Source organism: Diabrotica undecimpunctata, chromosome 5, assembly GCF_040954645.1.
Source record: "Diabrotica undecimpunctata isolate CICGRU chromosome 5, icDiaUnde3, whole genome shotgun sequence".
In the NCBI taxonomy this organism is placed as follows: Eukaryota; Metazoa; Arthropoda; class Insecta; order Coleoptera; family Chrysomelidae; genus Diabrotica; species Diabrotica undecimpunctata.
The window spans coordinates 154,835,875-154,862,208 of NC_092807.1; the positions used below are offsets into that span (position 1 = coordinate 154,835,875).

Genomic DNA, 26,334 nt, shown 5'->3' on the forward strand with positions numbered 1-26,334 from the left:
ACTAATACATAGTCAAAAAAATATCCAGATAATATATTTCTATCAAAATTAATTTTCAAATCGGAACTCTTTAATTTAGGAGAGAATAAAATCATCATAATATATACGGATGGATAAAAAAAAAAGATTTAAACCAGGCTGTGAATTTTTAGTTTATAATATTAACCATATTGAGCAATATCAAGTCCCATATTATTTATCGATTTTTAGTGCAGAATCTATATCTATTAGGAAAGCTTTAGATTGGTGCGAAATGAATTTACCTTTATCTGTGGTAATTGTAACAGACTCTCTCTCAGTTTTGCACGCTATTAAAAACCCTCCTTTTAATCATTATAACAACAATAATTTACTATCTATAAAAAATAGTATATATAAACTGCAGGAGTATGATGTACGAGTTACATTAGTCTGGGTTGGATGTCATTCAGGGATAACTGGGAATGTAGCAGTTGATCTTGCAGCTAAAATAGCACTTGACTCAGAATTGAGAGTAAAGATCTGCAACTCATCAGATCTTATTAATTTATGATTAAGGCTGATTTTAGGGTTAGATGGGAAGCTCAGTACAGAAAATTTTCAACTATATCAGAGAGTCTCTATTTTAAAATTTATCCGGTTTTACCGACGAACATTCCTCACATCAATTAGTGTGTTTATAATAGATATGTCATCAATTATATCACGTTTAAAACTTAATCATGGTCGCTTTTCAGCACATCTGTTTCGCATTAGTATCTTAGATTCTCCGTGTTGTCCTCACTGTCCAGAAAAACCTTTATCCAATATAAATCACATTTTCTTAGAGTGTCAAAAATATACTGCACATACAGATATGCTGTACCAAGAACTGAAAAAAGTCTATTAACTAACATCTCTACTTTATTAGTACAAGAGAAAGGAATATAGAACATTTTAATAAAGTTTGTTTTAGAAGCAAAAATAGATATTTAGCTCATATATGGTTAAATATATGTGTATTTATAAACATTATGTAATTAGAATCCAAACCGGGGTTTGGATGGGTCCCTAGACAAGAAATGAGTGGCCATGTTTTTATCCTTATCTTATTCTTAATAATAAAAAAAAATACAAGTATTTTGTGACAATGTTCTAATGCCATCCGGGTTGAACTACGTCCATGGTCTTCCGGGTTGAACTACGTCGATTATCATTACGCCCAGCTTTCGACCTCCTCTTCGATATCTTCCGTAGGGCGTCTGAGGTCTCTGTCTCCCGAGCCCCCAAATGGTACTACAGCGAACACTAACTAAGAACCAGTTTAATCAGTCAATCAATTTTTGTAAGTTGATGGCCCAGGATTTTTAAGCAAAAGTTAAAATATACCAATTACCTCTGTACGGCCACTCTCTGTATATTTAACCTAGTTTGGACCCTAATTATTTATAAAAAAGGCATTAGTGTTTACTATGTTCCTTCAAAACCCTACGAGTATCCTTATTTGTTTCCCGTTAATTGTAGGCATTATCTGATAACCGGGTTAACGGAAGCGTCATATTGTTGTACACAACACAACCGCAGATAAGAGCAATAATTGTCAGTGTGTCTAGTCCCAAAAGCATACCTACATCTCAGCCACGAGAAACTTTGACACACGATCCCCCAAAGACCAACGACGAACTCCGCTGGGGATTTTCAAAACAGGGACGGCATAAATAAAACAATTTCCAGTTGAGACGTTTAAACCAGAGTTCACTATTTATACTGATTTCACACGTATCATTATATTTTAATGTCTTTTTTCTGTGTAATTATTATTCTACACAGCATAAAATTGATGATTGCTCTTTTAAAGTTTAAAACATTCTAAAAAGATCAAAATAAAAGATTTTTGTATTCAGTCACTTTATTTTGATCATAAAAATACAGCTCTACGTTTGTAAAAATATAAACAGGGGATTGTGTTTTTTGGGCCGTGTTGCATATGCCGTGCTATGATTTTTTCCTTTTTGACGTTTTGTATGCGACTATACCAAATAAAATGATGTCGACACGGTAGTCATCATAACTTTTCGTGATACTAGTCGTGATCTTTTGATTTTTTTTATTCGGAACGAAAAATGTCTTTAAAAATGAAATTGTCCTGATACTGGTTAAAAATATCAACATTATTGAAGTTTTTGTCGCACCCTTACGTCAGTATTACAAAGAGGCTGCGCACTTTCAATTGTTTTGATATTTCTGTTTATTGATATCCAAAGTGTATTTCTCGATGAACATTATCTCTCTCTTGTCGAGACCATCTGTCTCCTCTACGGCTATGGTCTAAAGCACATTTAAAGCATCTCCTCAAAGGGCAATATTTAGGTTTACAGCCATTTTTGTTTTGGACTATGCATCCGCTTCTTTTGCAGCTAATTCGATCTGTTTTGTATAGTAGTAGAGGACAATTCCCAAATAGCTCACCATCGCCCCCCCCCCACATTGGTATACCCCTCTCCAATGGTTAGGTAAGGGGTGAGAGTTCTGGCCGCACAACCCCACCACTACCAGAAGGAAGGAGAGTTCTGACCGCACCGTGCGTATACCTTCCGCCACTGACCCCACACTTTGGTATACCCCCACCACGTTGTATATCTCCCCACCAATAATGGGGTCAACGAACGGTCAAGGGGTCGTGGTCAAGGGGTCACGGTCAAGTAGTCACGGTCAAGGGGTTACGATCAAGAGGTCACGGTCAAAAGGTCAATGAACGGTCAAGAGGTCAACAACCAGCTGAAGTCCTAGAATCACTAACCGGTCAGGGTCCTAGAATTATTGGCCGGACATCACAGTGAAAATCAAACAGGCTAAGTATTCAAACACAAAAAAATAATAATAGTTAACTTTATTTTTATAAGAGGTAAAAAACAAGAAGTAGGTAAATATATTTCTTATTTATTTTATGTAATACATGTATGACATTGTTATTTGTATAATAAGTATTTGCTGAATAGCGTCAGTATTTATTCGTAACATCATTTATTTTTTGTAATACATTTCTACAAACATATTTATGTAAATTCTTAAAAAGAGTAACAATATCCCCAAGAAGTTAGTCTGATAGCTGGATGTACTACTATTACTGTAGGTTAACATCCAATTTTAGTAGTAGATTTTAGTATTCGAAAATAAAATACATTTAACACTCACACCATATTGGTGAATGCTAAACAACTAAAAAAAACAATTATTAGTACAAAAATGCTTTTATTAAATACAATATATTAAGTATTACGTTTTTGATTTACTTGAACCATCTTCAGGGTGATCAATAACATCAATATCTTTATTAATAACCTCATTACTGAAAGTATCACCATTGTTTTCTTCTTTTTCGTATAAAACAGATGGGAGATATTTTTCCTTTGACTTAGATAACCTTAGTAATGATGCAAATCCATATAAATAAATTGTTAAGTGGTTTTTAAGATACAAGTCACAAATTTCAGCACCTTTTTTATATTTTTTTGGCTAATTCTGTACAAAACTCTGGAGAGTAATATGACTGCACATTAAATGGCTTTATGAGAAGCATCAAATCCCACGTTTGAAAAAAGTTGGTGTAAATTTTGAACACCCCTTTTCAAATCCGTAACTTCAATTTCGGTAACGATCCACATTGTAAATACTAGTTACTAACAGTGAAGCATAAGAAGAATTAGCTCTGCAACGTGTTATTAAACAAAATCCCCACCAACGAATGGTTAGAGTCCCCCACTACGATGTTATAATAAATTCATTTTAAAACTATCTACATAAAATTCACCTCCACCATCATTTTCTGCTTCTGGAAGATGTAGTCTAGCTAGTAGTAGTAGCCTTCCCATTGGAGGAGGTATACCAATAATCGGATGGCCGATGGTGAGGGGTATACGAACGATGAGGCCAGTTGATTGAGACTTTACCACGAACAAACCTCCACCGGTTTCAAACTTATGTCTCTAATATAATTGATTTGATGCATCTGCCTGCTATCTTTATTTCCTTTATTTCTTTTTCTCTCATAATCTTTTCTTTGAATGCCAAAATAACGGCACCAACTCGGTTTTTTTTAACAACGATATTTTATAGTTGAAGCCAGAAGTGACCTTAGAAATCCTTGAAAATCGAAAAAGATGTTTAAAACTTTGCTTTCCAGAGAAGAAATCTCGTTAGAAAATCTGCTTTCCAGAGAAACAATGTCTGTTGAAACTTTATAGATATCACCCGAAACTTTTTTTACTAAGAAACAAATTCCATCGATACTTTAAAGATATCAGCAGCAACTTTAGCTACATTGAAAGAAACTTTCGAAATTGACGACATCAAGACAGCATGCTTCTGCTTAAAAACGTAATTTTTTGGGTAGAAACCCCTTTCTTTCAAAGCTTCTTTAGTCGTCAAAATAATTCAGCCTTTTTATCAACAGAACTCAGTTTGTTATCCTCTAATTCACGACGTAAATCTTTTATTTTTTACTCACTTATTGTAGTCATTTTCTTTTTACAAAATGTATTTAAAAATATCCTGCTTCGACACCAATGTAGTATTTTTACTAACTTTTAATAGTAATCCGAATCTTTCCAATAACTCAGATACCAACATTTCCAGCCCCAAAATATTTTCTAACACTAGCTCTATGAATCTTCCTTTTAATCTCTTAGAATTAAACGAAGCTATATCTTCGAGTTATATAATAAGATCTGGTCTCAAAACCAGTTCCCAACTTTATGGCGACAAGCAACTACAACTCTTATCAAAAAGAATGACTCATCTCCAAATCTTCTAAAATCATATAGACCAATTTCTCTCACTTGTTCACTTTGTAAACTGTTAGAAAAGATGGTCAATAAACGCTTACTATGGTATCTAGAAAGACATAATATTCTTGACCCATTCCAAACAGGTTTCAGATCAAATCGAAGTACAATGGATAACCTGGTCACACTACATACTGACATTGTTAATGCATTTTCGAATAGAAGCGAAGTCATAGCAGTAACTTTAGATATCCAAAGTGCCTTCGACACTGTACAAAGACCTCTAATTTTAAGAAAATTAACGGAATATAATTTAACTGGTAATATTTATTTATTTTTAAAAAAATTTTATTCGATGTTTTAGAGTATTACCAAATGGAAAAATATCAAAACCACACGCTTTGGACAACGGTTTGCCTCAGGGCTCAGTTTTAAGCACTACCTTATTTTTACTTAGCATGAATGACTTTTCCTTATATATAGAACCACCAGTCAGGTACTCGATATATGCTGATGGTATTATATTATACTGCCAAGGCAGAGTCACAGCTACCACCAGCACTTTGTTACAAAACGCAATAAACAAAATAGACACCTGGTCAACGCGTGCTGGATTTGTGTTTTCAGCTCCTAAATCCAAAGTAATTCACTTTACCAAAAAGCATAGACCTAATCCGCCTTCTATAACTCTAAACGGACTTCGTTTAGAAACAGTTAATTATTTGACACTTCTTGGTATCACCTTTAAAAAAAGCTTATCTGGAGACAGCATATTCAGAAACTTAAAGGAAACTGTATCCAAAGAATCAATTTACTTAAATCTCTTGCTAGCTTTTCTTGGGGAGCTGACGAAAAATCTCTTCTAGGCATATATAGAGCGTTAATTCGCTCTAAGCTAGATTACGGCAGTATTCTTTATATGGCATCTAGTAGCTCCCTACTAAAGTCTCTAAACACGATTCAAAATACATCCCTACGACTACGCCTCGGTGCTTTCAAATCAAGCCCAGCTGAAAGTGTGTGCATTGAATCTTCAGAGCCACCACTCCATCTAAGAAAGCAGCAGCTTTTACTTTCATACTTTGTAAGAATATCAGGCAAACCCAAGTAGGTAATAAATCTAATCAATTCCATAGAACCTCCCCCAGCAAATGCATCCAATCAGTCTCTCACATTACCACAAATATTATCTCCTTTATTAGATTCCATCAACCTTTCCAATACTACTTCTATTTATACCCCCAAGACAGCTCCATGGATGCACAATCTTCCAATATTCAATACTCATTTATGCAGATTCAACAAAACAGAAACCCCAAACTCAATTCTTAGAAAATCCTTCCAAAACATCCTTAACTTAACACAATTTGATGAGATTTTATACACCGATGCGTCCAAGAATGAAGACTGTTGTGGCTTGGCTGTATCCACACTGACGACGACAATAAGCTCTGTGCGATTGCCTAAAATTTGTAGTATCTATACCGCAGAATTATATGGAATACTCCAAGCATTAAAGATTTCAATCCATCCTACTTCAAATGAAAGCATACAAATCGCCATTTGCACTGATTCTCTGTCCTCGATACATTCCATAAGATGCATTTTCTCAAAAAACCCACTAGTGCAGGAAATCCAACTGTAACCAACTATATTCTGCTAACATAAAAGTCATAATGATATGGATTCCATCTCATGTTGGTATAGTGGGAAACGAAAAAGCAGACCAAGCCGCTAAAGCAGCATGTTCTTCTGACATAGCCTTCAAAGAGGTCCAAATCCATACGGTTCTTAAAATATTAATAAAACAAAAAATCCTCAGCTCATGGGCGGACTTGTGGAGTAAAACAAAAACTAAGCTGCATGACGTTCAACCCAACTTATCTCGCGTCAATATCTCCTCTATGAACAGGAAAGAAAAATCAGTTATTCGCTGACTACGAATAGGGCATACACGTCTCACACATGGATACCTTATGGCATCAGAAAACCCTCCAGTATGCCACCACTGTAATAGCCTCCTTTCCATCAAACACGTGATAGTGGACTGCTGCCAGTATGATTCTTCCAGAAACAAGCACAGCCTTAAAGGAAATTCTCAGTGTTCCAAACCGTTTTGACAGTGTTCTTAGATTTTTAAAAGAAACAAGTTTAATTCAGCTAATATAAACAGTGCAGTTATCGTTTTAACCTTTAAAAAAAATGTTCATATCAAATTCTTGTACCTATATAAAATACCTAGTATTATGTTGTAAACTGTACCCGTTGTAACGGGATTTAATTAAGCATCAGATTTAAGTAATCTTTTTAATAACGTGACACACATTTGCCAAAATATATGATTTGTTTACGACATTGAAAATATCGGTGTAACTGGAACGCGCTCTGACCTAGTGAAATTTGCAATGTAATCAAAAGCTTATTAAATAATGTGTACAAATTAAACAAGTAAAAACAATAATATATCAACAAGCGCACTTGTGTTAAATAGTTGGAAATCACGGGATTATTATTATCAATATTGTTAAGAATGAAGAATCAAGAGAACAGTCTAAGTTAGTCAAAGTCAACTGAGTACTACCTAGTATTGTACTTAGATAACTAATAAACAAAATCATGAGTATCTAGTGTGTTTTAAATAAATCTACCGTACGAGACGATAAGTGAAGCATTATTTACCATACCGTGTCAATGACCATAAGCTGTCGAGACACGTTAATTTTAAATAAAAAAAAAATAGAGTCTTTAAATTAATATTACAATATTTTTTACAATGCTTGAAATATAGCAAGTGTTTTATAAACCAGTTATCTACAAATACTTTAAGCTATTTTTTTCATTGGTATACTTTGAAATCATGTACTATTACTACAAAAAATTAAAATAAGAGATAATAATGTAAAATGGTTGAATTTGTGATGTACATCAGTATACCTTTCGTTATTATGGAAATTAGAAAAACAAAAATTAATTTAATCCCAGATGTAGTTTACTGTAACATCCAACATCCGACTCCATGGTTGATAAGCATCCCAAATTGCAACACCTCTTTAATAGAGTTGCCCAAAAAATGCAATAACAACATAATAATCAAAAACAAACTAAATGAGATTCTTGAACGAGACTACCTTGAACTGCACAAACATCTTTACCGATGCATCTAAATCTACTGATGGCATTGGTTGTGCTTTTGTTACTCCAACGTCTACTTTCAAATTTAAGCTACCGCCTAGCTCAAGTGTTTTCACCGCTGAACTGTTTGCTTTGTACCGTGCCCTAAAACATGCAAACCTCTCAAGAATTTCAAAACCTCTGTTTCTCACTGACTCGCTCAGCTCTCTTCTTGCAATACAGCATCTGTATCCTAAACAGCCATTGGAGCAACTAATAAAAACTGGACTACAAATCGCCCAAGAGAACCACATAACTCCTAAATTTATATGGATCCCATCGCATATAGGAATTATCGGCAATGAAGAGGCAGACAGTAGTGCTCGTGATGCAGCAACAAGTGCGGAATCTGAATTAGTGCGTGAGAGTGTGTGTAAAGATCTCAAATCGTTTTTTAAACAAAAAGTGATGGGTCAGTGGCAGCGCGAATGGTTTCTATCGCAATCTAAATTAAGATCGCTAAAACCAGATACACGACAGTGGAAAACTAGTGCTAGCTTACGGTTTATTCAAACAGTTATAACGCGCCTACGTATAGGACACACTAAGATAACACACTCGTATTTACTTTCGGCCAGTGAACGCCCGCTGTGTGACCTATGTGTTACGCCTCTTACCGTCGTCCATTTGTTAATCGAGTGTCCAAAATACCATAGAGAACGGTCCATAAGCAATATACCAAATACTCTACCAGATTTATTAGGAGAAAACTGTCACGTAAAAAACTTATTAAATTACCTAAGGTCAATTAATATCTTGTATCAGATTTAAAGTTTTGTTTACTGAGTACTGCCGCTAATAACCTTTTGGTGGATACGGCAATATTTCTTCTTAATAAAAACAAAAAAATTAATTTAAAATCTGTCACATCAGATTGATTGTTATTACTGGTTGTATATTGCTTAAAAGAAGAATGAGAAGAATTATTGGGAGTGCCATTAATTGAAGAAGTACAACCCCATTGGCTTCCAAGAATGTCGGTAAAGCTTTTAAATTATTAGCTGAAATAATTTTGAATTTTGAATAATTAGCTGAAATAAAGCTTTTGATTTATTTGTTATTAATATTTTATTCATATTTTATTTATTTGACGTTACAAGCTAGGTACTCCTGTCAGGTCAGATCAATATATAAAACTGTTGATGTTGCCATGGTAACTCTAAACATCCGCGATTTTGAAAGTTGAATTTAAACCAGCTACGGTGTACCTTAGATAAGCAAAATGGGGTACCAATAAAAAAAATATATTACCAGCTTTAAAATCGACGAATTTTTGTAAATATTCACATATTTTCGCCATTGCGATGAATTAAATCTTAACTTGCCAATGTGAAACTTAAAAAATCTATAGTTTGAGCTATGTCGCTTTATGTCCGAGAGCCAAAAGTAATACTCTGGTAATCAAGCAATATTCAAAATGCATATTGACTACAAATTATAATTATAGTATTTTTAATTTAATTTGTACCGCATGCGATTAGTCCTTTTAGAGAATATATTTAGCGACAATAACTCAGTTAGCACCCGGAAGACTACAAACCGCCGTTGCTGCAGCCCCAAAGACCACTGACAAACTCCTTTGGGCTTTCCCATAAATTCTCACGAGGATCCTCTTTGTATTTCAGGTGGGAGCGATGCAGTCACAGCCACCTTCGATCTCTTCGACTCGTCGAGTGGTCCAGACCTCACACTATCCCCGCAGACCTTCACCAATTCAGCCGAGGCCTTCATCAATGACAATTCCAACAGCCTAGGTGTCCCAACGGATAGCGATGCAGGTTGGTATAAATCATTGTTTATCGATTTATTTGTTTTGTATCTAATTACAAGTATCTGTTAGTAAACCTATCATGTAGGCAGTTATTTAAATATGTCTCAACTATGTGCACAATATAATGTTAATGTAAAGAAACAATTTTATAATTTAAAGTAATAAAACTTTGTTTTATCTGGGATATTAGGAGTGAAACACATGCACATAAAACTGTAAGAATTCTGTGACATAGAAATAATTATTAGTATTTTCCATCTTTACTCTAATCTCACATACACACTGTATAAATAAGCAATAAATAGGACGATAATTGAATATTTGAAAAACTAATTACTTCATTGACCTTGGATATTGGATAAACCTCGAATATTGTGTAGCTTTTCGCTGAGAACATGTCGCACCTTTAGTGTTATAGATTCAGAATTATTCTAAAACGTAGATTTTTGGAAAATCGCGTTCAAACATTCTGGTTTCCTACATTACAGGTATTTTTTAAACTAATATGCTTATTTTTTAAATTACACAGGCCTGCAAAAAATATTTTTTGACAGTTGTTTGAAATTTGATAACTGACGTTTATGTACTTTCTTGCGCTGATTTCAAAAATGCAAACCTTTTTTGTCTATCACGTCAGGTTTTCTCACAAAGTGGGGAGTATGTTTGGGTATAATAATAAAATTTAAGTAATGTTTCACTTTTTTCCAACGTTATAAAATTAAGTTCATTTATTAATAATGTTCTAAACTAATTTCTATTACAATTATATTTTTCTTTAAGTTCCTAAGTCCTTATAATAACGCTCCCGCTTTCTTTCAAAGCTTCTTTTACTGCTTTTCTTGCTGTGAAGTCGTTGAGAATCATCCCTTTTCATGATCCAGCAGTAGTTTGCTATCATGCTCACATTCTATCTTCCTTGGTATCTTCTTTTCATTTCTTTGATGTCTTGGTGAAATCTTTTGCTTTACTGACATCACCGAGGTTTGCCAGGAAGAATCAAGATGTGAGTGGAGCAAGTGAAGTTGATTGCTCATGCTACAGCGCAGCTTCTTAAAGTTGTCGATCATGTCTGCGATGATTTTCTTGTAGTTTGGATGTCTTTTTTTACCTAGGAAACCAATAACAACTAATTTAAAAGATGTCCGTGCTGCCTTTTCATTTGTTTCCATTTTGTCCACAAAGTTGCCTCCCCTTCTTTAGTCAATACCTTGATAAATTGTTCTATCAGCCTCAACTTTATGTGAAGTGGTGAAAGTGATCTTTTATTAGTTTTCTAATGACAGATTACTCCCCTTTTTTTAGTCAATGCCTTGACAAATTATTTTATCAGCCTCAACTTAATGTGAAGTGGTGGAAATAACACCTTTTTGGGTTATTTCTCTCAAGGGCCAAGCTTCTTTTTAATGTTGTGTTGCTTTCTGTCTCGACTGTCCCATGACAGAGAAAGCAAGGGAACTTTGTATAGGAACTTTATTGACCAAGCAGCATTGAAATCACTTTTAAATCAGCACATAATGTCCATTTATGATCTGAATAGCACAGTTTGCTTAAAACCACTTCAAAGTTTTGGAACATTGAACAACAAATTTTTTGAAAAGAATGTTTTCGGAACAAACACATGTTTAATTTTCAATCTAGATCCTAAATCATCTGCCGATTCTTTTACTAAAACATTTACTGTCTTTTTCACTACCACCTTGCTGGTCCAATGGCTCGTGATCATCATGTATATCATCCAAAGAATCTGGAGGAGAAGTTAGTGGCACTTCAGGTCCATGAGGAACAGGGCGAATTAAATGTTAGGGTAAAAAAAAGGTTTTTTGTTTCTCAAATTTAAACCTCGTACGTTGCAAGAACAAAAATAGCAGTTATTAATATGATTTTTGGGCTCCTTCTAAACCATTGGTATTCCAAAACGTAAGAAATCCTTACCTTGAAACCATTACCTCAGTTCTTCAACACACACTGAACAAACTTTATGTGGCGGCTCAAGGCTTATCTTGATCGCCTAACTTTATACCAAAATAAGCAAAATACACTTTGTCAATGAAATCGGAAACGTTTCTTTGTTAATGTTTAACGGTATAGTTACCGCAAATGTAACAGAAGCATTCTGTCATGTTTATACATTCTCTGGTAGCCATTGTCCAATGACTAGACAGCACAATAACTTCACAATACAAGAAAATAGTCACTACTTTAAAGCACTAACAAAAACAACACCAAGCGAAGAGCTGCTGTGAATTGTAAGGCATTTCCAAAGGCTCACTGCTTGTTACTGGGGGAGAACGGAACAGCGCGACAGATAGTTATTGACACGAAGTAAGCCGCAGTGAGTCATCAAGTGGATGGGTAGGGCTACGCAAGAACAAGTGCTGACTTGAAAATACTGCTGGTTCCTCCTTATTTCTCTTTATTATATCATTTTGTGAAATAACTGTACGTAATGGAATTTTTTCACTATTTTTCCCAAAATCAGCATTAAACAAAGTATGAAAATCAGTTATTAAATTTTAAACAATTTTTTGGTCTCAGACCTGTGTTATTAATGAAAAATTGTGTACATTTGTTATTTGATAATTGCACTATAAATAGCAATGGGAAAAAATAATAATATAAATAAATTTTATTAATTACAAGTAATGGAAAAAACACTTTTAAGTTAGTCCCATATATTACAAAAAAACAACAGAAATAAAGAACTGTGTAAGTTTGATCGCTTATACAGTACGTTAAGTTTTAGATTAGAAATTGCAAACTACATAAAGCGCTAAAATCGGCAACATTGCCTCGTACGAGGTAATTGTACTTCTCCGATCCCCTCCGACACCATAGACTCTTGAACAGAAAACGAGAAAACCATTTAGTAACACATAACAAGGCAATGGATATTCATCTCCGTCCGTCGATTATTGTTTTGATTACCTATACCCGGTTCATTTCTTATAACATAAACTCGATAAAAATACACTGACCATTATAAGGCGGTGCATTTGTATTGGTAAGAAACACGCTCGATCCGAAAAATAAGCAGATAAGGAACGTGCTCTTAAAAACGATATAATTAGCCTTCAAGCAGTTAAGCTGTTTTATCTTAACAAGTATTCACAAATGCTGATGCTTTTGTTATAAAACTAAATTGACATGTCACAATTTTACAGTTTATAATTTAGCATTTAAGTATGCTACATGGTATTGGTTTCATATAGCTACATGCTTGATATAGCTACAAGACTGTATTGTACTTTGTTATAAAATATACCGACTACGTCAAAACGTATACCATGACTTATTTATTTTTAGTTTTTTATTAACAACCGCATAATAAAATAGTTTTTACTTTCCCCTGAACAATTGTCCAAAATCATATAGGACATTATGCAGGTACACAGTCAACACAGTCACATAACAACATATCAAGTGAACTCTCAGTAAATTACATAATAAATAAATATTGCTATCTCTATTTATTGCCTTCAGTATACTCGTCACATATTGATTTGTGGGGCTAAAGTAGATTTAACTTGGGGCTTAATATTTGCAAATGCAGCAAAGTAAATTTTGATTTAACTGCCACTTATATTCGTGTATCTATTTTAAAATAAATACTTCACTTTGTGTTTACTTTTATAATGTATCTACTTCGATAGGCTTAAAGGATTCAAAATTATATATATATATATATATATATATATATATATATATATATATATATATATATATATATATATATATATAATTCTAAAGTATTCAACTAGTGAATTCAGAGGTTTAATCGGTCATTCAGGTTGGCAAATAAAAAAAAGAAGTCAACTACTTCATAAGTTTATTGAAGACGTTTCGCTTTATATTTCTAAAGCTTCATCAGTTCTAACTCAATATGTAGTATGTTATCGATGTTATCATATCTACTGTACACTTTACTCCTTATTTGAAACTAACTTAACCAAAAAAGAAAAAACAAAAAACAAAAACAAAAAACACACAAACTTTGCAGAAAATAATGTTCATATTCGTAGATATGAATATTTAAATATATATATATATATATATATATATATATATATATATATATAAATATATATATATATATAAATATATATATATAAATATATATATATATAAATATATATATATATATATATATATATATATATATATATATATATTTTAGAGATTTTGTGAAATATAATATTTAATAAATGCATACTATCCTTTTAACAAACGCAGAAGTGTTTCCATTTTCAAATCCTATTTAATAATGCTTTACATAGTTGAACGTAATACTATTATATATTTATGTAGTAATCCTTTTCCCATTAAAACTAATTACTAAAAATTTAATCCCCATTTTCACAGCATAATTTTCTGTTAATAGGTGAGTGTAAAGACATTATTATACATATGAGTTAAACACTTCCTATGCATTAAATACAAATTATTTAAATAAAAGCATAAACTTAATACTATTACACAGTAGCATTACGTCAGATGCGTTAATGATAGTAATACGGAAGAAATCGGTATTAACACAAACAAAAATAAATGAATTTGGATTAAAGATGTAGGTTAAGGATGTAGCAGATGCTACAAAATAGGGCACAAATATTAAACAATCGAGATAATCGAAACGAGTTAAAAAATAAAAAGATTGTCAGGTACAATAAACCTGGACTGACAGAAACAACCCTAAAGGTTGGGCGCCATTTTGCTTATCGTAAAGATAATTACTATTTAAATGGGAATAATTCACAATTAAAGGTTAAGGTACGTTTATTGACGTTTCAATTTCTACTTCAGTTAAAATCATAGCATGTAATTCGTCTTTAAAAAGACAAACACATGCCGTAATGACAGTAAAAATCTCCTGTTAGTGATTCCATAGTAAATTATGAGGAAAAAACGAGGAAAAAAACCTGATAATACTATACCGACATGGTAAGTATTTGGTCGTGCATTTAGTTTACTTTTAATAAACACCAAATTCTGATTTTATATGTTTGTTATTTAAAAAACATAAATAATGTATCCTCTATATGTTACCGACTTACTAATACTGGTATTTTCCTTTTAATAACTTCCTCTTTTAATATGGGTAACCAGATCTCATTTAGTCTAATTAGAAAACATTATCATATTATCATTTTAAAACTACAAAATATTTTATAAAAGATTCAGACGATGACGTAGAGTTTTATCAAATGTTTTAGAAAAGTTTTTCTAAATTTTTTTTTTCTTATCGGAAAAATCGTTTGAAAATTTTTGGAAAAAAATCATGGTATAACTGACAGAAAATCGAAAGGATTCTATAAATTAGATTTTACCTCAAAAAATTAAGAAAATTTTCATTTACGGAAATTTTTTGGAAAATTTTGAGGAAAACTCTGCTTAACGCTTTTCAGAGTAGTAACAGAGGTGAGCATACAAATTTTCAAATTAATCGCTATAAAAATATCATAATAAAATCGTTAACGTTGAATTATCGTTGAAAATTGTTACCGAGACCGGTTTGACCCCGTTTTATGGCTCTTTGTACCAACCCAGCGGTCCGCCCTTTTGGATTTAGAGTTTTTAGGTGCTAAATAATGAGCCATGAAAATAGCGGACATATTACCTATCGTTAATTTTTCCCCAAAAAATTGCAACTTCACCCCTGTCCGCCACCCCTTATGTATCCACTCTCGCGTCCGCCCTTTGGGATTTCGTCTAGTTATACCAAAATCCTACTCTGGGCAAATTTTCAGCCATATTATCGATCGTTAATTTTTCCGAAAAAAATGACAACTTTATCCCTGTATAGCCACCCCCTGTACCACGAGGGGCGTCCTCCTGTAAGGCAAAGTCTTAACCCAGTTACAATAAATATATTCCAATAGAGAAATGTTATATTACTCATCAGTTCAAAATTTCGGCTCTATCTCTCCGACTATTAGGCAAGCTCCTCTTTCCTTTATCTAAGCTTTTAAGCAGTCAGATGGATATTTTGAGCGGTGTTGCCAATCTCATTTCTCTAGATGTTTTTCAAATAAGATGTTAACCATTAAATATTTACAGAAAAGAAAGGAAATAACTACAAACCATTAAGTTTATTTTTGTTATTAGTCTGTTGTAGTAGATTGGTAAATACAATGAAAAATATAGGCAAATATCCGATTCATTTAAAGATACGAAGAAGATATAACTCTCAAAAAGATCCGCAAATCGGATTATTACACGGCGATTTTCAACATTGTCTTTGGACAGCGCTATAGAATATGGTGCGTCCTAAAAGGAGACAGATAGTTGAACGATATTTTTGTCCAAGTTTTATATTGGTCCACTATTTCAATGTCCACTATTTCAAATAGACATATATATATATATATATATATATATATATATATATATATATATATATATATATATATATATTGTTAAATTTTAGAGCTACTACTTTTTATCTCATTAGATAGCTTTAACTTCCTCCGCGCGAGTGCTATTAAATATTATGATCCCCTTTAACTGGAGAAATTTAATTATTAAAATCATGATTAGATCATCATATACCACGGCCATACGTATGTATTTCTGTGATTTACATGGATTTTTTTATTTACAGTTACAGCAACTATTAGTTCAATTTTATACTTCATTGGAATTGAAAGTTATGCAAATAGTTTAAAAAGTTTTTCTGTTTTAGACATATTTACATATTTAGACAATTTAAAGTAAGACAGCCGCCTCTGATTTAATTTTCTTAGAAACTTTAAAACCGGTTTAAAAAAAATTAAGTTTAAAAAGCAGAGTTGTACTCAGCTTAGACATATAAGCGATAACGTATTGAATCATAATCTAATTGGTAAAATATTTGAAAAATAAAACAAAAATTTATTGTCATAGATTCTTAATTATGGATATGTATGTTGATATTTATCGCCGGTCAGAGAGCCAAGCGGGCTGGGCGGCCGGTTCTCATTCGCTTCACTGCGAGTGGTTCAGTGGTTTGATCCCCAGCTCGGTGTACAGAAAACAAAAAGGCTAACGCAGTAGTTTAAAATTCTAGATGAATCTGCGGCTTAGACTAGAATATGCCGGTGTCTGATCGGCCTATGGTGGAGCAGTACGGCAAGAGATAAGGGCTTGCGGCTCAGTGATACTCCTCCATAGATCCCTACCGGAAGGTCGAGGCGCCTAAATATCGGTATATATATATATATATATATATATGTTGATATTTAATTTATGGCGTTCTGAATTCATGGCGTTTAAGGTCTATGTACGAAATCGGAAAACCGTAACTATTTAACTTAAAACTTACGACTTAAAACCCTAACATTTGGGTAGTCAAAATGGTGCCTAGATTTTAAATGGTCGTCAACTGCCGCACCCGTATTTTTCTTTTTTGTACAGTCACTTTTTGTGTTGTGTTATTCTCTGTTTAATCCATTGTGCAGTTTCACCGACATAACAACTCTGACGGTCCGAACAAGGCAACTTGATAACATTAGTTTTATAAAGAGTTGTAGTCTTATCGTTTACTTTTGTCCACTTTCTAATACATTAAATTAAACAACTTTAATATTAGTTAATTGTTCAAATAATCTAGTCACAGAAGCATTTTTTATATTGAACTAGTATTATCCGCAAGTTGCCTTATTCGAACTGTCAGAGTTGTTATGTCGGTCAAACTTCACAATTGCTTATACAAAGAATAACACAACACAAAAGTAACTGTACAAAAAATAAAAATAAGAGTGCAGCAGTTGATTAGCATTTAAAAACTGGGCATCATTTTGACTACCTAATTGTCAGTGTTTTATGCCTGATATACAAAAAATCAAACTCTCAATAAGTTAGCGTACCTTAACTAAATTCCATTATGTGGAAGATGTAACTATTCCATTTTCTAATAAATTAAACAATAAAAGGAAGCGATAATTTATCAAATTATCACCTCTATCTTCAAAGTTCCTTTTATTCATGAGCAAATAGATAATCATTTCTGAACAGGTCTTTTCACTGGACATTAAATAATAACCTTATATTAACCTTTCGTATACCTTTGATATACTGTTAATCAAATTTTTTGTATCAATTCTTGATGAAACGTAAACCCAATTTATGTTCAAAATTGATTTCAACAGATAAAAAAATACGGAAATATGGGCATAGTAAGGGTCTGAGTCCCATAACCTCTGACGGACACAGCTTCGTTTAAAATAGAGATGAAATAATTCCAATTTTAAAATGAAATCACGATCTGTTATAACTTTTATCAATTTGCATTAATGAAGCGAGTGGACCGTTATTAAAATTTAAATCGATAAAATGTTCGCGTTTTAATATTAAATTCGACTGCATTGCATAAAGCTGAATGATTTCATTTCAATTTAAAACATGTTCAAAGTGATATTACAGAAGTTATATATTTAATACAATATTACAAGTATTATTGCGTATAAAAAAAAACTCTAAATAATTTTGTTAAAAGCTATTTATCGATTTCCGCGCATTCTCGCTTTGTATTTCATTCAATATGCTATATTATATATACAGTTTGTCCAATTTTATACGTCAGTATTTGGTTATTCTTAGTTCTAGTTCTAGTATGATGTATTGATTTCTATTTAGTCTATACCAGTTCCATTAATAAAGCAAATGTAACGCTATATTTGCAATGCCGAGTGAGATATTAACAGTATCAGTGTACAGTTTTACTTCAAAACTTCAAACCAGAATTGCTCAATAAAATTTGGAAAAATCATGTCGACTGAAATTGCAAAAGAAAAAAATTCATTTGACATCAAAAAATCATATTGTGTGTAATTGTACACAGAAATATCAATATTGTACACAGAAGATCTCTTGGGTCCAGGCTTCTCCATATTTTTTTAAAAGATACTGTACAATTTCTCTCGAAAAATAGAGATTGTCTTGATCATACTCATAAGAGCGGGCTAGTTGAATAGCATTACTAACACATAAGTCGATTATCCAATGTAATATTGGGGAATACAACTTTTTTTCTCTCATATATATATATATATATATATATATATATATATATATATATATATATATATATATATATATATATATATATAAGGTTCTAAAACTCCTAAGTGGAGCATAGAGCTTCAGTGAAAACGCGCCATCGGGTTCTATTTTGCGCTAAGGCCTTCACCTCATTTCAAGACTTTCCTTGGCCTCTTATCTCGTCCACGATGGATCTTCTCCAAGTTTGTACTGAGCGACCTCTTTTTCTTTTCCCTTGTGGATTCCACTCTAGGGCAGTCTTTGCGATACTGGAACTATTTTTTCGGAGTGTGTGACCAATCCAACCCCACTTTCTGGACTTAATTTCATTTTGTACCCTCTTTTGTTCGGTCAGGTGTAGCAGATCTTCGTTTCTGATGGTGTTAGGCCAGAACATACGAACAATTCTTCGTAAACATTTATTAACAAAGACCTGCAGTTTGTCTGTGAGGGTGTTTGTCACTTTCCAGGGTTTACATCCTTAGAGTAGAACAGACATGACATTTCATCGAAATATTCGGATCTTTGTTCTTGTAGTATACTCGCCAGATTTTCAAACAGGGTTGAGCGTGCTGAAAGCTTGTTGGGCTTTTCGTATCCTCATACAAATATCGTCTTCTGTACCTCCGTTTTCTGTTATGACACTTCCAAGATACGTAAAGTTTTCCACATTTTCAATCTGCATATTGTCGATAGTAAACAGCGTGTTGTTCCTTGCATTTATACTTATGGACTTGGTTTTACTAATATTGATTTTTAAACCTATTTTGTTGGCTTCAGTGGAAAGTGTTTCCAATTGGTAAGTCAGATCTTCGAACCTTTGACCTAATACGCAGATATCGTCCACGTATTCTAGATCGCTTAGGCGTGTGGTTAACGTCCATTGTATCCCTCTTGTGTCGGAGTCTAGTTTGGAGAGAACATAGTCTATAGCTATGTTAAAAAGAAACGGAGAAAGCGCGCATCCCTGTCTAACTCCAGTAAGTACGTCGAATTCATCACTGTTGATCCCATTGTGTTTCACGCTGCATTTCGCATCAGTATACAGGGTGAGTCATGAGGAACTTTACATACTTCTACCATATGTAGAGTCCCTCAGGGAGCATATCATGTGGCCACTAAAAAATGTCAACTCCTCTTCTTTATTAATTAACAGGGTGATTTGTGTAATTGACCATTTATTTCATTTTACTGTAGTGTTTATACGGCTCATTTGATTTTTTTAATTTTTGCATGATACAGTACACTACTATCAAGCATTCGACTGGTATTAGCTAAACTAAAAAATTCCAGGACTGGCTTTAAAAAAATTAATTTAGGGATTCGTATTAAATATTCCACCCTGTATATATTTTTTTTAAAATGCAATAAGTGATTTTTAAACTACATAAATAGCCAATGAAAACGACATATGCGACAATGTTGTCGCACTTTTATTAAATTTTTAGTGAACGATCAAATCTTACCAAAAATAGAACAACCATAATGAAGTATCAAATTATAAGGTAATTAATTTAAACAAATGTTATAAATTTCAAACATTTTAATTTAAATGATAAACTGAGTCACTGCACAACAAAAAACAGTAACTACTAACAATAACGAAGAACAATTTAAAAAAAAACTAAAAATATGTACATAGTTATGATAAATTCATAAATTAGAACTACAAAGCTACAATAATGGTAACAAAATAAAAATAATTCAAAATAGATTTTCGAAATGGAACCCTGCAGCCTGTACACATTTTTGTTGCCGAATTGTTAATTGACGTATTGAATTACGGATACTCTGGGGATCGTTTCTAATAGTATTACAACAATGTATAATTCTATCAATTAATTGTTGTCGGTTATTAATATTCACTGCGTAAACTAGTTGCTTCAATCGTCCCCAAATATGGTAATCAACGGGATTGAAATCAGGAGATCTTGAAGGCCACGAAATAGGACCTGCACGTCCTATCCACCTGTTGCCATAAACATTATTGAGATGTTGTCTCACTGCCAGTAAAAAGTGTGGGGGTGCCCCATCATGCTAAAAATACATCCCTCGGATAGCAACGTTCGCGTTGGCAAGCAAACTCGGCAAAATATTTTGTAGAAAGTTCAAATAGACCTGCCCTGTTAAAGGACCATCAAAAAAGTGAGGACCTACTAATTGGTTATTTATGACACCAATCCACTCGTTAACCAAAAACCTTAACTGAGAACGACGTTCTCGAATAGCATGGGGATTTTCTTCTGCTCATACATGTGAATTTCGTGAATTATTTATCCCGTCTCTGGTAAATTGGGCTTCATCTGTAAATAGTGTCCTGTATAGCGTTGGTCGATTATTGTTAATCCATCTACAAAATTCCAACCTATCGATCTCATCTCCAGCATGTAGTCGCTGAACCATTTGAATGTGATATGGGTATAGATTATTTTTTTGTAAGACTCTACTTACTTTTGATTGAGTAACATTGAGTTCTCGACTTACTTGTCTAGTGCTTATTGTAGGGTTCATAGTAACGGCGTCCATAATGTCCTCTTGCTGCTCTTCATCTACATGTCGCTCTGTTGTTCCAGTAGGAAAAGTGCCATTTTCTCGCAAATAATTAAAAACTGACCCAAATGTTGGATGACTAGGAGTTCGACGATTAAGAAATCTCCTGCGATATTCTCTACTAGCAGCCCTACAATTCCCATTACAGAATCTATAAACAAATATTATGTCTGCATATTCTGTGGTCGAAAACTGATGTGGCATTTTGAACGAAAGTAACAAAAGCTCTACCAAAACTAACACAATGTACTTAACGTAGATATGACAGAAGAAATATGTATTCTTGTACACATAAATAACAATTGATAATGACAATAATGACAATGGGTATAAAATATCAAGAAACGTCAAACGGTCAACGCCAACCTTCATTTTAAACTTTTTTAGATTTATTTAAATTTAGTACAGTTGATGCAATGTATTATTATTTGACATAAAATTTTAATCATTTACAATCAACAAAAACTAACACATACAAGAGGTTTAACTTTTTAATGAATTTAATTTATTATTTATCGAAAATAATGCCCCAATACGATCTATGAGTAAAAATTTAAAATTGAAAAACAATTGATTCTATCGTAGAGATAATACAAAGTGACAGTAAAAATGTTTATTTTCTACGTATTAGATTATGTTGGAATTGGAACATTATACTCTTTGCATTTTTCTATCAGTGTTCTTACAGTGTTCTGTATAGCCTTCTTTTAATAGCAATATTCCTCTATAGTTTAAAAAAAATATGGTTACATTTTCTTTACATTGTTGTTTAATTTTATTGACCTTTTAATAATACACAAATATATATAATTCAAATTATTTTACATAGAAATACTACAACAAAAACAATAGTTTTATTTTGGCGGTATAAATAATTTATGGTAACCGAGCAGCGGTGTACTTTTATTTAGTAGCATATTTTTTTAGAATCTGAACTAGAACTAGACGAGAAAAAGTTTTATAACTAAATAAATTTTAGTGTATTTCAGTACTAACATATCAAAATGTTAATTTCGCATTTGCATTTTTTATTATGCCTGCGTTAATAAAAGTGTCTAAAAACCATAAAAATGAACAACTTGAAGCACGCTCTCTAAACCTTTCATGAATAAAATTGCTAACGGACTTCCGATGTAAAAATTTAAAACAAAAAATGAGAAAGTTTTAACATGTCTCCAATGTAACTCATTTTATGTTCCTTATTAATCTACATAGAATATGAGTAAGAGCTTAATCACAGGAGTTAAATGCGGTGTGAAGGAAATTTTATATCAGACTCCTCTGTAAGTTCGTATTGATTTTTAATTTTCCCTGCTTACTTAACAAATTAATTAGATGTATACTCGTATATGATTCTGTAGTTATACCAAATTCTGCAATTACAATATGTCCCTTGTTGAATGATACATAGATTGGAACTCTGAGTATACAACATTTATTTGGCGTTTGCATCTAACGTCTGCATCTAACGTCTTAAAATGTTTAGTTTATCTCACTATCACAGTTTATACAATTGCGACTACGAGCAGACGAAGTTGACTATTACAGCATAACAGATAAGCATATTAAGCATTAGAATAGAATAGAATAGAAATATACTTTATTGTCACTGAAAATTATTGAACAATTTTATGGACAAAGCTTACAAAAAGTCAAAAACCAAACAATAACAAAACCTTACGAACTAGTTTACGAATAAGTTTAAGTTGCTGCATGTGATACCCAAATATATATAAAAATACTTTAGTTGCTTTTACCTATACTTGAATTCCACTATTTGGAAGAGTGACTACATCTTTTGTTGGCAGAGAAGTGGGGAAAGACGTATGAAAATTCAGTGGCGTACACTCACTTTTATTTCAACGTTAATTATATTATATTTTTTAAATATTACTTGTTCGAAATAGGCCACAATATAAATTTATTTACAGGTTTGTACTGACGTTTCGAGCTCTTTATCCAAAGACCGTTTTCAAAGATATACACGATAGTTACATTTATTTTATTTGTTTATTATTATATATTTATATAATATTATTTATATAATCTTATATTACTTATTTTTTACCAATTTCCAACATTGGATAAAGTTCTTGTCTCAGTTCGAGATGATAAGGATTACCCAGAAATGAGTCGAAGTACGTTATGGAAACTTTTAAAAGAAATAGGCTTCCGCTGGAAAAAAAATCCCAGAAAGTCTATTTTATTAGAAAGAAGCGATATTGTCATATGGAGAAGACATTTTCTAAGAACCATAAAGGAAATGAGAAACCAAAAAAGAAAAATATTTTATCTTGATGAAACATGGATCAACGAGGGTCATACACCAAATAAATTTTGGCAGGATGAAACTGTTACAAGTCAAAGGCACGCTTTTGTAAATAACTTATCTACTGGTTTAAACCCACCATCAGGAAAGGGACGCAGGCTGATAATAGTATACATTGGCAGTTCAGATGGTTTTGTTGAAGGTGGTTTATTAACTTTTGAATCAACTCGTACCGGTGACTACCATGAAGACATGAACGCTGATGTCTTTCAAGAATGGTTCGAACAAATGATAGATCTTCTTCCTAAGAACTGTGTAATAGTAATGGATAATGCAAGTTATCACTCCAGACTTATAGAAGGACTGCCCACAACCAAGTGGTTAAAAAAAGACTTGCAGAATTGGCTGAGTTCAAAAAATATTACGTACCATCCCGGATCTATAAGAAAGGAACTTTATTCGTTGTGTGCCCTTCATAAAGAAAAATTTAAAAAATACGAAATTGATGAAATTGCCAAAAATCGTGGAATGACAGTACTTAGATCCCCACCATATCATTGTGAATTAAACCCGATTGAACTGGTATGGGCACAGATAAAGAGTGAAATTTCAAGAAAAAATACCACTTTTAAAATTCATGATGTTAAACAGTTGTTTTTGGAGGCCGTAAATAATGTAAAACCTGAAAACTGGGAAAAGGCAGTAAATCACACTATTAAAGAAGAGGAAAAAATGTGGAAGCTGGACAATATTACTGATAAAATGATCGAGCCAGTTATTATAAATCTTGGTTCTGAAAGTTCATCTTCTGAATCTGATTTGGATTTGTAACAAGTAGCTGTAAGTTTTATATTAATATTTTTATTCATCTATTTAACATACCTTAGACGGTTTTAAAAACTCTTTTTCGCTTTTGTAATTTTTAAAAATTAAAAAAAATGTGAATTTTTTAAAACCCTTTTTAGTGTAGGCCAGTCAGTTCTAATATAGTGTGTGATAAAAGAGGTCACTTTTGTTTACATACACATAACACTTTATAACACTGAAATAATTCATTTATTTTTTACAATTATTCAAAGTAATTTTTCAATTATTCTTGAGCACGCCCATGGAGTGGTCGGAGCTACCAGTTAAAATTATGCTAATTACTCTCTCGTTCATAAAAAAAAACTATAGAATAGAGATCAAAACGCCAGTAAATTAACCATGTAAACAGACATACTGTGGCTTATTTTCAAAATTCTCCCTAAAAACACAGAATTCCACAAGCAAAAAGCTATAAAAAATAAATATATCTGTCATTTATATATTTGAAAACGGTTTCTTTATAGAGATCGAAACGTCAGTAAATTAAACATTTGAATATATTTTGTGGCTTATTCTCTACATTCCCCTAAAAATACAGAATGCCATAAGCAAAAAGATATAATTGATGGATTCGACCGTTACTTGATGGAAATTCATTTTATGTGACAATTTAACACTGAAAACTTTGTTTTTGGTTAAAGACTATAATGTGTAAATGCATACAAAAAATAGATCACTTAAGAAAGGTACTTTGCCAAAACAGCTGTAGTGATAAGATTTTATAATAAATTTTGTGGAAGTTTCGAAAACAAAGTGTTCAGTGTTTTATTGTAACAAAAAGCTATAAAAAGACTAATAAATTTGCAGAAAGATTATTGATGCTACCTGTATTGTTCGATATTGTCTAGGTTTTAAAAGCCTAATTTCACCTAAATATATGTGGGAGACAAAAATTAACACAAAGTATGTTAATACCTATTAATGTTAATACTGGAAAAAGAAGTGTAAAGAGATGGGGCTGTCTATTGGGGATGAAACGTTATACACGTTGCACTATGCAGATGACCAGGTAGTTATTGTCCAAGACCTGGAGTATATGGCTAGAAAACTAATGGAAAAGTACAAAAAATGGGGCCTCGAAGTAAATTTATAAAAAACGCAATATCTTTACATAGGAGGAGAAAATTCTGTATATGACCTCGACTTAGATGACGGAAAACTAACAAAGACAGGAAGAACTGATTAAGCCATAAAAGACAGAATAACCAAAGGGAAACGAGTTATAGGTGCATTGAATTCAGTACTATGACAGAAAAATGTAAGACTGAAAACGAAAAAAAGAATATGTAATACCATATTGCAACTAGTAATCCTCTATGGCTCAGAAGTATGGCAGTTATCACAAAAACTTGGAAATAACCTATTGGCAGTTGAAATGGATTTTTGGAGGAGAGCAGCGGAAAAGTCTAGATTAGAACAAACGAGAAAATGAAGACATCGAAATACAACAATTAACATGGTACGGGCATGTTAGACGTATGGGGGAAGAAAGAATACCAAAGAAAATAGATGCGCCAAGCAATTAATTAGCTAATTAATTAATTAATTAAACTTATTTAAATGATGCAATTATGATTTTATCACACTATTTAATTCTCTTATCTCAGGGTTATATTCGTGCTTCAATATCTATGCTTTACATATGATAGGTAAGGTCTGAGGAATACCGAAATAATAAACATATATGATACAAAATTATATATTGAAATAAAATTCACACTCAAATATCTTAAACAAAAAATATCTCATACAATGATTATCAAAATTTTTTTCTACGTACGTGAACATTCAAACATTAATGTTATATACTACATAAATTAAAATCTCAAATCAAAATTGTTGTTCTATATCTCCTGATAAATATTTCTATTCTTTCTGAAGCAATAAGAAAAAAAACTTGTTGATAAACAAATATTGACGAATGGAAAATAATTATCTCTCTGATGATG

The 26,334-nt window shown here is 32.4% G+C and overlaps 1 protein-coding gene across 3 annotated transcripts in view; it reads left to right on the forward strand.

Annotated features, from left to right (window-relative positions):
- LOC140442020 (uncharacterized) overlaps positions 1 to 26,334 on the forward strand; it is a 1,060,727-nt gene that overhangs the window by 807,282 nt on the left and 227,111 nt on the right. For all 3 annotated transcript variants that reach the window (XM_072533056.1, XM_072533055.1, XM_072533057.1), the window contains one exon: positions 9,539 to 9,691. In XM_072533056.1, the coding sequence (XP_072389157.1) occupies positions 9,539 to 9,691 (153 nt within the window). The remainder of the gene's footprint in view (positions 1 to 9,538; positions 9,692 to 26,334) is intronic.